The 15,310-nt window shown below is 43.1% G+C and overlaps 1 protein-coding gene across 2 annotated transcripts; it reads left to right on the top strand.

The window, feature by feature from the left end:
* Positions 1-2,591: 2,591 nt before the first annotated feature.
* Positions 2,592-13,168, top strand: slc43a2b (solute carrier family 43 member 2b). 2 transcript variants are annotated; one of them, XM_075487563.1, is made up of 14 exons: positions 2,592-2,896; positions 5,317-5,608; positions 5,835-5,890; positions 5,970-6,046; positions 8,263-8,355; positions 8,997-9,130; positions 9,280-9,476; positions 9,597-9,740; positions 9,862-9,879; positions 10,477-10,609; positions 10,791-10,923; positions 11,288-11,361; positions 11,537-11,660; positions 11,741-13,168. In XM_075487563.1, the coding sequence occupies exons 1-14, from the start codon at positions 2,737-2,739 to the stop codon at positions 11,900-11,902; spliced, it is 1,797 nt and encodes a 598-aa protein (XP_075343678.1). In that variant the 5' UTR covers positions 2,592-2,736; the 3' UTR covers positions 11,903-13,168. The 2 variants fall into 2 exon arrangements, with proteins under 2 accessions (XP_075343678.1, XP_075343679.1); XM_075487564.1 differs by lacking the exon at positions 9,862-9,879.
* Positions 13,169-15,310: the final 2,142 nt, after the last annotated feature.

Genomic DNA, 15,310 nt, shown 5'->3' with positions numbered 1-15,310 from the left:
GCCCGTTTAGAGAGCCCAGTGAGCAGGCCGTTACAGCAGTCTAACCTGCTGGAGACAAACGCATGGATCAGTCTCTCTAAGTCTGGTTTAGACACTATTCCTTTGATTCATGAGCATAGAAAGCTTTAAAAAGCTGTGGATTTTACAGTTATAAAGAATGTGGTGAATGAATCTACTTCAGAAATGTGCATCCTTAAATGTGAAAGTACCACACTTTCGAGGCACTTTGTTGCAAATTAAAAGTGCTCCATTTAAAATGTTACTTGGGTAAAAGTCCATCAGTGTGAACATGAGGTACTTCACATGTGAAAAGTATAGGCAGCCACTGTGGAAAATGACTAATGATAATGTAGATTATAACATTGGGTAATTGTTACTTATGCAATGATGCAAAAGAAGGCTTTTACCGTTAGAGTTGGTTGAGTTTGTGCCCAAATAAATGGAATGAAGAGTGCTCCCCTCTGAGATGCGGTGGAGCAGAAATAATAATGGCTACATTCCACCACTGATACATGAGTAATGACAAATAGCTATTGTATGAAGGGGAGATACCTCAACCTGTAGCATTGGGACTGTCTGACCTAAGGCTGAGCCATCAGATGTCCTGTCAACATGAATGGTCACAAAACAAAGGTGTGATAAAGACGTTTTTTTTCCCTTTCTTTTCATCTTTATACTGAGAATTTGACCAATGTAACAACACAAATTAGCATATCAGTGTTTATGTAGATATAGCCACTGTTGTTCGTACAGTGATTGATTTACACATTGATCAGCAGAATCAGAGTCCACTGCGAGTCAGGACAAACGCTGGCGTCCAAACTGAAAAACAAGTTTTAACAACCAGTTTGCTCATTTCATCCGAAACCTCCAAACACATGTGGTTTAAACCTCTAAGAGACTGAAAAAAAAAAAAAGAGACAGATTCAACCAATAACCAATGACACTCACTGGACATAAGGCATCATGTTAGTTGTCATGGTTACACTCAGGAAGCCGAATGCAGCCGTCAGCAAGCACTCATTGCACTCATTGATCATGCAAACTTGGAGCGCAGCGTTAGGGATTGAGCTTGAGCAAGCGGGTTGAGAAACAACTGCAGTAAACATGAACAATGTCTAATGAGCGCGCGTAAATTGAGGATGTTTAAGGCGCCGGCAGGTGGATCGACTCTGCCCTAAACCGAAGCGCTTCCCTTTGGTGTCCAAGAGACTTAAAGTCGAAGCTGCCCGGTACAGAAAAAGCAGTAAAACATCTGTAAACAACTGACATAACGACTGAAACTGCGTCACCGGCTGTTCTATCAATACTCGTGATTGATCCATAGACTCGTTGATACCGGCAGAGGTCTGATGTGTTCTCAGACACTCTTTGCTTGCCTTGATTAATCCTTCCCACTCACCCGCGAATTCACACTTCCCATCGCCCAAACAATAATAAAATCAAACGTTTAGGTCATTGTAATGCAGACGTTTTGAAATCCCATCGCCTCCCATAATGGGTGCTAAATAATACCCGTGCGTTCTATCAGAACTGTTATTATAGCTTTATCTATGAGATAAGCCTCTACGAATGGCCAAATACGGGGTGGACGTCAACAGAGGGGGGCCCTGTCAAACCGCCTGAGCATATAAATGTGGATTTTTCAGGGATACCTGCTCACTAAGAGCCAACTAAGACATCAGAGAACTGGACGCTGGATTGTGCTGCTCGCAGCCCGGAGAGGTGAGGAAATGCATCATTTGTTTGCACGTGGTACACAATTGCAACACGCTTTATCTTAACCAAGAAAAAATGAAGGAATTGTGGGGGAATAGTTTCCCTTTGATTAGAAAACATCACCCAAAGAAATAAGCTTTTGATAACTTCATTGTGCTCGCTTTGTTGTCTACTCCTCCGACAAAACTTTGGAGCTAGTTCTGCTTTACTGGCTGATCAGTTTGTGTGGGCGTGCAGGACCAGTGTCTGTGTGTGTGAATAAAAAGAGAAAAAGCTGCCTGTGTGAGCTGATTTGTTTGTTGAGCTCGGCAGCTCCTTTATGTTTGGGACGCATCTCAGTAATTGCAGACAAAAGTTGCGGTTGGATGAACATGAGAGGACATTTAGGGGTTGCGGAGGAGAAATAGAGAGGGGAGGGCAGGGAGTCCCAGTTTCTCTGGGTCCAGTTTGGACTAGTTTGCAAGCAGCACATGCTCTGCGATTCCACCACAGATGCTTCATCTGTTCTTGCTGCCTAGCATACAAGCTTTCTCCCCGCACCTGAATTATGTAATGACCACTCCAGTAGGAAAGTTAATAGTTCACCATCCATTGTAAAGTTTAGTTGGGTTCACTCTTTAGAACAACTGCACGTGCATCCTGCCTGTGTGTAATTCAAAGGGAGGCTTTCAGACATTATTTACATACACTATCAGCTCATTTGTGATTAATTACACACAGCACAAGCAGTTATCTCCAGTTAGGTTCAAAGCTAAATGGTTGAGCTTGTGAGTTTATAAAAGCCAAACCTCCCTGTCCTTCACTGACTTGTGTGATAGGCTAACAATATAAACTCCCCCTCCCTCCCTTTGCATTTCTCTCTTCACAGATAAGTGAGCCGTCACCCTTCATCCCGAGCGTCAGTCAGGGAGGCTCTCTCCGCTCTTCCAGCTTACTCTTTCCTTCTCTCCTCTTTTTTTTTTTTCCATATTTCTAGTTCTTTTCCTCTCTCCGTCTTCAACTTTCCTCTCTCAAACCATGCCTCCGACCCTGGCCACGGCCTTCGCCAGGCGCTGGTGGATGGCAGTGACTGCCATCATTGAGAATCTGCTTTTCTCCGCTGTGCTGCTGGGATGGGGGTCGCTCCTCATCATGCTTAAGTCAGAGGGCTTCTACTCTTACCTTTGCAATGAGGAGGGTAAGTCAAAACTGTCACATTTTTCTGTGTGGAAAGGGGAACTCTGAACTGAAAGTCTCAGTTTTTCACTGTTTAACTGAACCTAAGTTCTGCTTTCGCAAGGTTAAAGTTCATGTGGTTTAGATTTTGTGTCCTGTCTCTCCACCAAAAATTCACTCCAGTTTGTTTTTGAACCAAATAGTGGTGGAAGGGCCTGTGAGAAACTAATCTTGAGTCAGAGCAAAGGATGAAGCAAGCTTTTATTCAAGACATGTAAAGCAACACTACTGCCTTCCTGTCTCTTCCATTCTTTTGGAAGAATAGGTGTTTTCTGTGCAGAGGTCACGGGCTGTTTGTAGGGACTCCAGAGATTAAACCTGATCAGTTGAATTAAAGAGAAAGCAGGGTTGAAGGTAGGCAAAGTGGTTCAAAGTTAACAAATAAAAGGCTCCAGTGTCTTTTAAATGTGACAGCACCCCTACTCCACTGCTTTGAGAATGTCAACTCTCAGCAGTCTTAAGACATAAAAGATGACTTGTTGAGACGAAGCTGATAAGCACTGATGGGCTTCAAACAACTGTACTTTAGCCTTCTCCCCATGCTTTAACTTTTTTCTCTTTATCTCGTGTCATGGAGTAAGGCATGCCAAGTTCTTTGGGTGTTTTTAAGTACAAAGTTGCCAGTTTTGCACAAAGTCTGACAAAATCAGGTCTTTTTGGTTGTAGTAAGCAAAACAAAGTGTGGGGGAGGAATCTGGACAGACTTTTGTGAACCAAATTATAACTGAGTGGATGGATTTCCATCCCTTAATATCTAGCATAATATCTAGCATATTAATTTTTCTTCTCATTTCATATCAATTTGCTGAATTTCGTCTTACACTTAGTTTGATCTGAAGGATCACTCATCATCACACCCAAAAACCTTTCAAAGCACTCATTTGGGTAACACAATAGCAAAGGGCCACCTCTGAGGGTTACTATCTTGGGATGTGGCTCTGGGCATCACAAGCTGTAGATCATTTCCTGGAGAAATGCCACTGACATCTTATCTTGTTCTGATGATACAAGGGGAAAAAGAACAGCAGCTCAGCTCTTTTCAGGCATGTGACGTGTGGATGAGGAACAAAGAGATCCTCATTGGTTTTTATTACTGGTAATGAAAGTTTAAAGTACACTGAAAAAGGCCAGAGAAGAGGGGGGAGGGGACTGATAGCAAAGTGATGAGCAGTAGAATTCAGAGCACCTGTGGGTGGGACAGTAAAAGAATAAAGTAGATTGAAAGATAGAGGGTTAGGGTGCAGATTGGGGTTTTGTGCATGAGCAGCAGATATGCAAAGGAAATGGTTAAACTTCATTTCATATGCCTAACTGGGTGACTGTGAGTCATCTCATGGGAGGAAACTATATGTGGTCTCGTCTGAGTTCCCATAACAAATTGCAGTGTCAGGTTTAGCAGAAAGACTATTGTTTTTACATGCACTAGTGTCTTTAATGTATTTTTATCCGAGTTTAAAGTCACTGCTGATTCGCTTTGATAAAAAAAAAATATATATATATATATATATATATATATATATATATATATATATATGCAGCACAAACTAAAAGTAAATTTGGAATTTATGCAAGCTGATATCTAATCAGTTCATATTGCTCCACATACCACAAGTCATATAGGCACATTCACATGGCATTAAGAGAGCTGGTTTCCTGAGGAAGACTGTAGCACTTTGTTGTGAAGTGCGTCATGGTGTTTCACGTTGCAATGCCACACGCTTACTTGCACGGTGTGACTACAATCACATCAGATGGCTGATACTAAAGAGGGAATGTAATCCAGAAAACATCCGTTGCCATGGTCCCAAACTGCTGCTCCCCCTTCCTGTCACTTGGACTTCTCCTGGACTTTTGTACCATTTCACATTATCTCCCTACATGTTCAGATAATTAGAAGTTAATTGCTAGACGCGGCTTATCACTTTTTATCCGGGACATTCCAAAGTATCAATGAAATGCAAACAGCATCGTGCGTTCCAATCGTGGTGCTTATTTCCCCGCTGTCCCTGCAGATTATATGCTGACATGTTGTTTTCTCTCTTTGGAGGATTACCACACACCTGACTCCGCATGCATTTGTTCCATGTGTGGCCAGTGCATGTTGATGTGTCATAATCTTGTGAATCAACAAAAGTGCAAGCTTCACATTTCATCTGAAAAGAAGCCACAGCTGCTAGTATAACTGAACTTAATTCTAAATGGTCATATGAATATCCGCAGCACTCTGTCTTTACGACATGGAGGATGTTTTGGGAATTATTAGAATCTCAAAAGATGTAATCTCTGAGGAAAACTGATACATTTTGGCAACTTGAACCATCTCTACCATGTAAAAAGTCATCTAACTCCGTGTCTTCTACTGACATTCGTCACATTCTTCAGGTAACAGCTCAAGCTACAATCTGTCCGAACCCCTGGCAAAGGAGACATCTGATGAGTATACTGATTACGAAGGGGAAGGGGAAGTGGTGGGCTTGGGAGACGGCGTGGAGATGAGGCCCCTGGTCCCTGTGGACATGCCTCTAAGGATGAACGGCTGGCTGATCTGTAAAGAACAGGACGAGATGTTGAACGTGGCTTTCACAGCGGGCTCCTTCCTGCTCTCGGCCATCACACTGCCACTAGGGATCGTCATGGATAAATATGGGCCTCGCAAGCTCCGACTGCTTGGCAGGTGAGAAGAGAGTGGGAGACATTAGTTAGACTGATCATTCTGTTGTTTATGTTCAGACACGTGCAAATGTTGGTCTCAGGGAGGCAAGCAGAAACTTTGAGAAAAAAAAGGCCAAGCTACCTCCATGGCTTGTTAATACTAAAACTTATTGAGAGTAACACAATGGCTCAAGTCACCGCTTCACATGTTATTAGAAATGTTTGACACTGTGACTCTTTATTTTCAGCACATGCTTTGCGTTTTCCTGTCTACTCATTGCATACGGCGCCTACAAACCAAATGGTACGTCCAGGTGATCCATACAGTCCATTTTGCACTTTGTGTGAAGCAGACTATAAGTTAATATCTGTATCACTTTCAGAGCTCTCCGTTCTCATCTTCATTGCCCTGACTTTCAATGGCTTCGGAGGCATGTGCATGACCTTCACCTCCCTCACAGTAAGTGTGTGCACCACTGTGGGCTTTATAATCCTCCTATTCCTGAGTCTTTGCACCCGCCGCCTGATGTTTGTCCAGATGTATATACTCTGTGTTCATACTTTGTCTCATGGTTACTGTTCTGTTGTAAAAGCTTTCTGGCTCCCTGCATGCTCGCCCTCTTCCTCCCCCTTTTGTCTTGCGTTCCACTTTGTCTCAATGTATTTTCCTTCTTCTTTTGTTTTTTAACTATGTGCTCCTCCAGGCAACAGGACTCAGCCTCTGTTAGCGAGAGGGGGGATTGATTAGAGTGAGAAAAAGGATAATTAAGTGTCTTAAGTTCTCTGACTCAACACAGGTTATTTCTTTAAGGGGAAGATTGTTTTTTTAAACCTGGACCTTATTTCTGGCATTTACGCCGACTTTCACCAAACTGTTATCAGTGAGTAGATGAACGTATTTTATGCCAGAAATAAGGTCCAGGTTTAAAAAAACGGAACTTCTCCTTTAAGTCCATGGGGGATATTAGCCAAGCGAGCCTTAGCTATTACCCCCGGCACGGGTTTGGTTGAATATTTACAAAAATACATAACTACAACATACCCAGTCTCATGAACATACCGTGCGTCGTTTTTTCAAGGAAATCCATGACATAAGGGGGGTTAGATGAGTTGGCACAGGCTGACCCACATCTAAAAGTTGATAAGATTTTACACAGCTTTCTTAGAAAAAAAAAAAAGGCTCAATAACCCAAATGTTTTTCACATCATCGGTACTACTCTCAAAGAGCTTGTGAAGAGCCTTGGATGAAAAGACACAGAAAGGGAACGGATGCTCTTCATTACTTTCAGGGGTCACGGGGTTGGCGCCTTACCATTCATTTGCATTCTTTCCCTTTATCTCCTTGTTCTCTCCCAATGCCATCAGGTTCAGCGCTCGGTGACTCACTCAGGAGTCCTGGGCTCTACCATGGTGATGCTTTTCCCTAGAAAGGGGCTCCACTCCTGTAAATCTCACTGTGAAACACTCTAATTCTATGCAACCACAGTCTATGTCTTTCGTTTCTACTACGACATTTTTTGCAGCCCCTAAATGTCTCACCAGTTGCCGCCATGAGCTTTAATGTCAGCTACTTCTGTGTAGTTTTCAGCCCATCGGAGCCACCACAGGCTGTGCATATAACCATGTTTTACCTATGCACCTTGCTTCACTTCGTCTCCTTAACAACCTGATACACAGTACAAAAAAGCCTCAGCGTTGGGTTAATCATTGGACACGAGCCCACTCCTTGACTCCTTGATCAGGACCCTGAGGCGCTCATATTCAGCTGATGGGTACCACTCAGCAGCCCTCAGTGGCCACAGCTGGCTGCCTGCCAGCGGCACTTTTCAGGCCACTTTTCCACTTCAAATTCATCCCCCAACAGCTGTAACAACTCTCATGTTTAAAAATCTATTTGAATAGTTTGACCAGTACTCCTGAATGATCATAGTGTTGGGAATACTGTCAACTGGGTGCGCACGCCCTTTCATTTTAGCACACACAAACACATACTTAACCTAGCTTGGTTTTCCTGGTCTTATGTAATTGAATGTGCTTGTTGTTGTTCAGTCTCTTGAAAAAAGGCCAGCACGGGAATGCCTTTGTGTAGTTGGTGTTTTGCCTCCCACTGTCTCATGTTTTATCTTCCAACTCCGTCTCCTTTTCCCTCAAATTGGAGCAAAGGGTATAAACAAATGAGAAAAGAAGGAATTCCTTCCTCACACCATCTTGCATGCTCAGGGCATCTCCTTTGTTCTCGAGTGTCACCTCGCCTCACTCACCCATCTGACTGTTTCAGCTGTGTGCAGTTAGTCAGAAGGGCCCTTGTGTCATGTGTTGGACAGCTGTGTGTGTGATATATGACGCTGGTTTAATGTTGATTTTACTGGTTTCACACCACTTTGTTGCTTTTTTTATTTTCTCTGATGTACAGCCATGCCTGCGTGCTAATTGGCTCCCACTGTGTGCTCTAAGCCCTGTCAGTGGGCATCGTGTTTATAATGCTCCCAGTCTGTCCTCTGCCTCTTGCTTTGATGTTTAATTTGATGTTCACAATGGATGGTTCACCCTTGGGCCTCATTTCACTTGTAGCTTTGAATTTAGCTTAGAATTTCTTGATTTCAAGAGCACAACAAGGACAGGTTGGGATGCTGTTGTAATCTACCAGCATAAATAGTCTATTTTCCTTTTTCTAGCTCCCTAGCATGTTCGGAGATCTTCGTTCAACTTTCATCGCCCTGATGATTGGCTCCTATGCCTCCTCTGCCGTCACCTTCCCTGGTGTTAAGGTAAGAAAGATACTGAACCGCCCTCAAAATGTTCAACTACTTTAAGAAAATGTTGAGGGCATGTTAACAGAATGCTCCATAACAACGTTGCTGCTGCATGAACAAGCATCTTGCATTTTTGCTGCTCTAGACACTTAAAGCAAGCTTGTTCCAACTACTTTATGTGAAGCCTGCTTGGTTAATCTACAGCAATGCATTTCTAAATACTCTACAAGATCTCTGAAAGTCTCTGCCTTTGCTGTCCTGTGAGAACCGCATATCAGCAAAAAGTCTGCATTTTGTGAGCTCAGAGAAAGAAACTAAATTTGTCTAATAAACACTGTGGAGTTAAACACGCAATGCTGTCTGTGCTAAGTGGTGGAGTGGAGTTAGCACAAAAGGGGGAAATTAAAGCACAGCATAAGTACAACAACCTCCAATTTGCAACTAAACACATCACTTGAGTTAAAACACTTTGTAACATTTTGCTGCTGGTATTCACAGACGAGGCAGAATTTCAGTATTCTCCAAAGTTCATGGAAACATCTGCTAATTTAGGTGGATGCATGAACCCGAAAGGAGGTCAAACAGCTATTAAATGATATTCTAATCAGTATTTGTTGTCACTGCGCTTTGTATTCATCGGTCACGTTTATGCTCAGGTGATCTATGACTTGGGTGTACCTTTCATTACCATTCTGGTGGTGTGGGCCGCCTGTGCTGGACTGGTGTTCATGAACTGCTTCTTCAACTGGCCACTGGAACCATTCCCAGGACCAGAGGACATGGACTACACGTTAGTAACACTGATAAAGACACCTGCACACAAATACTCCAACAAATACTGTGTAAACATAAAGACTTGCGACAATAGTCCCTAACAGAGCCAGCTTACTCACATTCTCTTTTGTGTGTGTCTCTCCGCTTCCTCCTTTGCCTTCTTAGTGTGAAGATCAAGTTCAGCTGGCTGGGCTTTGACCATAAAATCACAGGGAAGCAGTTTTACCACCAAGTCACCACTGTGGGCCGCCGCCTGAGCGTGAGCAACAATGTGAAGCAGAAGGAGCTGGTTGGTAAGGATGGACGCAATCTCTGCCTCTCCACCATGGACCTGGAAATGGACAGCAAGCCAAAGGAAGAATGTAAGAGCGCAGTATAAAAAGAGCCTCCTGCTGCAAATACACAGCTGGGATCTCTGTGAAAGTTGTTGTGCTACTCACGCCACTGTAACCCACTGCTTTTCGTTTCCTCCTCCTCTGCAGCCGAGTCTTTCCTGAAAAGTATCATGAGCCCAATTTTCCTGCTCAGTGCGATGACCATGAGTTTGACTCAGCTTCGTCTCCTGTTCTACATGGGAGCCTTGAACAGTGTCCTGGAGTCACTCAGCGATGGAGACCTCAACAAAGGTCAGTTAGTCTGTGTGCTTGATAGATGTGTCCATCTGTGTGCATTGAGGAATGTGAAAACTTCAGCTGTTTGTCGTGAATTAAAAGCAGCTGGACTAACTGTATCTAACTGAATTTGCAGTGGAAAGGATGGAAGTTGGTAAGATTACATTTTTCTAACAGTAGATTCCTGAGGTATTAAGCAATCAAATGTCCAGCTGACCAACAAATAGAAATTAACCTCTAGTTTTGTTCAGGTTTATCATCACAATTCCTTGCCATATTAGATCCACTTTCTGGGCTTTTTTCACAACCAGCTTTGCTAGAGTTGACTTGGCTTTTGTCCATAGTAATAACGCAGTCCTTCATCTGTCATTCAGCTTTAATATGAAACCACCAGGTACCATTAGTTGTATTCATTAACTAACTTTGGCACTCAGCATCAGCAAAGAGTACACATGATACAAGTCATTTCACATGATGCACTTTTCATGTATCATTGCTCCCTGAGCCGCAAACCCCCCTCCTAATGGCACCTTATTGACTTTTGAACAACCGTGTTTTTGCACTCGGTATGCCTCTAATGGCTTGGACTAATTATTAACTCAACAACATTATATCTAACCAGATAGAAAGACTTTCTGTCCATGTATGTCAACCTTTTACCTCTCCAACACCAACCCTTAAAATCTTCAAAAACATTGTGCTTCACTGTATTCCTTTTAATCAACCATTTTGACCTGCTTCTGATTCTCAGTGAGTCTGTACTCTTCCATCTTCGGCGTGCTGCAGCTGCTTTGCCTTATGACCACCCCTGTGATTGGTCAGATCATGGACTGGAAACTTAAGGACTGTGATGATGGAGAAGAAGACAAGGAACCCCTTAGCAAGTGAGTTAAGTCTGAGTAGCTCATTGCAATGTAGTTAAATGCTGTATTTCTACTTGAGAACAAATTAATTTGGAAGGAGCTCCATGAGTAATCGGCTAAATCGAACAACCCTTGCCCTGATGAATTACAGAGACTTGGTAGAATCTGATCTTTCTTCCTTGTTTCCTCTTTTAACCACAAGGGGTGTAACAAAGAAAAAGCGCAGAGACAAAAAGATCCAGAAGCTGACCAACGCCCTGCGAGCATTCGTTCTCACAAACGTCCTTTTGGTGGGATTTGGGATCACCTGCTTGGTGCCAAATCTCCCTCTGCAGGTGAGCAGCCCACCTGACGCTGATGGTGTTCGGAACTTGAAAATCTTTTTGTTTATTTCCTTACCAGCATTTTACTTTTTTGTCTATTCGTAACACTGTTGTAGACTTTATGATTTCAAAATGAGAACAAAACACTCATCTCAGTTGCCCACAAACACACTGAGGTCAGTGTGAAACAGCTCATCCATAGATGGGATGGCTAGCTTAGCTTAGCAGAAAGACCACAAACAGTTAGCTTGACTAGTACAAGGTAAAAAAAAAGTCTGACAAGCAGACTTAACTGGCATAAATAGCATCAATATTTCATTGAAGGCGAGTCTAAACTAAATGATAAATATTGCTTTCTTCTGTCACCTTCCCTCAGATTGTGTCGTTCATCTTACACACTGTGGTGAGAGGATTCATCCACTCGGCTGTTGGTGGCCTTTATGCTGCTGTGTAAGTATCAATGCTCCACTAACCTTACACATAAAGTCCCCGTCAAAAGTTTGGGCACAACCAACCATTCCTTTTGACTCCTTAGGTGTGTCAAAACCTTTTCGTGTCACTCTATACCATCACAATCACAATTTTGGTCTTTTTTAATTGGATGCAACTTAATTTGTCTCTCCAGGTATCCCTCCTCACAGTTTGGCAGTTTGACAGGGATGCAGTCTCTGATTAGTGCTGTGTTCGCTCTGCTGCAGCAACCCCTGTTTTTAGCTATGATGGGACCTTTGGGGGGAGACCCATTCTGGGTAGGGATATACACACACCTAAAGAAACAGATACACAAATTGAACCCTTGGGCTTGGCTAATTCTCGTGTTGTCCTACAGGTTGATATTGGACTCCTTGCACTCAGTCTGCTGGGCTTCTTGCTGCCCATCTACCTTATCTGGTATAGGCGGATGCTCTTCAAGCAGCAACGGCAGAAAGCGGACGACGCCAAGATATACATCAAAATCAACGGCTCAGATATACCAGAGGCATTCGTCTAGCAGGAAGTAGAGACAGACAGAGAAGAAAGAAGATGCTGAGAACCGAAGTGTTCAACATGTAATTGTTAAACTTTGTCCAGATTTTAAAAAGAAAAACCAACGCGATACTTGCCACAAAAAGTGTCCAATGGACAACTGGTGAGGAGAAAAGTACAGCATACAGGGGGGGATGAAGAACAAGAGAGAGGAAAGACTGTGAAAGGAAAGAGGCGTGAGCCATCTGTATTCCCCCAAGTCCTCAGAACTCTCTTTATTCCCTCCTTTCTGAGCTGCACAGCAGCACTGCTCCTATCCGGAATTTGACTCCTCTGATATCTCCACATGAGCAGAAAAACAGGATGAATTTCCCTCTGTGAAATCAGCAATATTGTAAAACTTCACCCTCGCAACCACATTCACTACAAACAGCAAGTAACGCTTTTGTTACGAGTCTGGGTTTCCTCTTTAACTTAAGTGTTGACTGTAAATCCTCCTGATCCCAAAGCGTGGCACTACCTGTAAGTCCAGCCGCGGGGTTTCCCCAACAGATGGTGTAAGGTAGATGAGGAGCAAATTAACGAGGGAAAGAAAATTTGCTGGTGTTTCTCGGGCAAGTAGAAAAGACAGTAACAATTCTGGAGCTGGATTTTGGTTTTTTTCACTTCTTTTCAAGGCTAACATCTGATGACACAACTACTGTAGAGTAAGATAAACTGTATTAATGGTAGAATCTCAGTATTTTCTACAAGGACGTCAAACAAAGTGATGTGTTGTTGTTGTTTTTTCTGCTTTAGTTATATAATTATCATTATACCAGGAGTGCCTTTTGAAAGTGCCTTTGAGTAAAAGGGTACATTAGTTCATTAAATGTTTACTCCCCCACCTTTTCATTGCATAGTAACTCTACACACACAGTATACCTAACGCTTTCCAGTAAGTGTAAACACAAACCTGTCGTAATTCAGATGCCTTAGCTTGAGTCAGTGTTTCATCCAGTCTGTCTGCCTACTGTATTAGAGGAATGCGGCACTTTTCACTCCTTTTTCCACACAAACAGAGCTCATTTCCTTTGATGAATAGTCTCCCCTCCCTTCATACATGTGTATTTATTTCATTTTACACTTCCCACATAAATATGCTACTCAAGATGTCTGGCTATGTACTGTTTTGTTTGCATTGAGCTCCCCTTTACTATCATTGAAGATATTGTAGACATATTTTGTTATGCAGGTATCCGTGTGTGATGTGGAAGAGAATGTGGGAGTTAATAAAGGTTTTTTTGGGTTTTTTTTTGTTTTTTCACTGCTAACTCTGGTCGAGCTTTCCCGATAAAGTCAGTCTGTCGTCAAACTGCAGCAAAAATGTACGTGAATAACTGCAGTTTTACATTTCGTGGCTTTGTTCGGTAGTTCTGCCACCATCCAGCAGAGGTAGTAGTGGGATGAATGATGAAAAAATCCAGGCAGTCTTTTTAGAGCCTTCATTTATTGCACCTGACAGACAAAGAACTAAAATATGTATCAAATATCTAGTACAACCTAATTTCAGACCAAAGGTGGAACTATACAAATATAGCTCTGCACAACTTGAAAAACGTGTGTGTCAGCCTTCATCTATCCAGAAAAGCAGTGCCGAGCAGGGTGTCCCATAAATGCATCCCCCGGCCTGGAATCTTGTTCCGAGGTGAGCTCAAGAATAATGCTGAGCAGTTTTGCTGTTCCCAGCACACGCTCCTCGCTGGAAAGTATTTGGTCTCACCAGGCCTGTCAGTGCTCTGCTCTGCCACCTGATACCACACTCCAGCGGATGGGTGTCACCCGACACCTCAGCACCTCTCACCACCTGAGACGAGATATGAGAGAACATCACTCACATCAGGAGAGGCTGCCGCTGGAGCTCTGCTGCTGAGAACACAGCTTTCTCCAACTCGCTGCAAAGCCACAGGTGGATTGTCCCCCACCGTGTCGGTCGGTCGGTCGGTCGGTCGGTCGGTCGGTTTGGTCTCAAACTTCTGACGTAGGTAGTCACTAACCAGATAGCATATTTTAAAGTCGATACACTATTTCCCACATTTGAGGCAGGGCTTCCTCATCTACAACAAAATCTTCCTTTGCACATGCCATCCTTATCCAAGGTTTATCAAATTTGGCTGCTGAGGTTTTGCACAATACTGAAAGCAACGGAAAATGAAGCTGTTCTGATCAAATCCCAGGCAGCCAAAATTGTTTGCTCATATCCATCTGGCTGGAGGAAATAATTAGGACCGTGTACTGTAGGAATTATGCTCAAATAATTGGCCCCCAAATGGCCCGAGTGTGGTTGACACACCTGAACCAGGACATGCTCCTGCCCAAGTACAAGTCATCACATGTGTTCAAGGGTGCTCATTCACATCTCAAATGGTCCCACATCCAAATGTTCACGAGAAACGTTTTTGGATGCTGGTGAAAAAACAAAATGGGATGCACTGCTCACAAAAAAAGCTCCTGATTTCCTTAGAATTGTTTGTAGCATTTTTGCTAAATTAATCCTGAATGCTCCTTGAGGCAAGATTTCCCAGTCTGAAAGTCAGAGGAACCTCATTGGAGTCAACCAGAAAAATAATAAAAAGAAAAAAAGTGCTGATAAGCCTTTTAGTTTGTTTGTTTTACTTTGTAAATGTGTGTGTGATTATTTTCAGATAACCCTTTACGGTGTACAATCCCTGTAACTGACAAACTATCATAGGCCTTTAAGGTAAGCTGCCATTATCAGATGACTAAGAAAATAAAAATCACGTTTTTAAGATATAATATAGGCTGCAGGCGCTAAAAGCGGCTCCACAAATGAGAGGACAGAAGCATGATAAGCGGGTGGTAGACAGAGATGCGCTATAAATACAGCAGCATTGCGCTGTTATATAATGTTAGACTCTCACATATGCACTCACATCCGGGACGTGGGCCTGGATTAGCGACCTGTGATGAAATTCGTGCAGCACTATCCCAAAGACCACCGTGCTTGGTGGACAGGAGACCTCCTGGGGCCCTTCAGAGAACTGCACATCAGTATTTAATTTCTATGTGGATTAACCGGGTGGGCTGCAGGCTTATACCACGGGGAAGGCAAAAGAAATGAGTAACTAAAGAAAAAAAATGTTTGCAAAGCAACATTAGCCTATGTCAGGCATCAGCAACGTATGTGTAACATCAGGAGCGGAGGAGGACGATCACATCAGATGCAGGACTTTGTTTAAAGGGCTTAGAGAGCCGATGGATCGTGCGTCTGGTCTGTGCCATCGGTAGTCCCCGTTTCATACGCCTCTACGTCACCGCTGTCACGATGACGCAGTGTGTCGCACACTCTTTAGAAAAACGGTTCAGGGAGGCTAGTTTAGGCAGCTTGTGTTGTAAGTTTATGTTGTCCTGCGGTGAATCTGGTTGGGCTACA

Source organism: Odontesthes bonariensis, chromosome 16 (assembly GCF_027942865.1).
Source record: "Odontesthes bonariensis isolate fOdoBon6 chromosome 16, fOdoBon6.hap1, whole genome shotgun sequence".
NCBI classification, from domain to species: domain Eukaryota; kingdom Metazoa; phylum Chordata; class Actinopteri; order Atheriniformes; family Atherinopsidae; genus Odontesthes; species Odontesthes bonariensis.
Note: the sequence above shows the minus strand (reverse complement) of the source record. Positions and strands in the feature narration are given on the sequence as shown.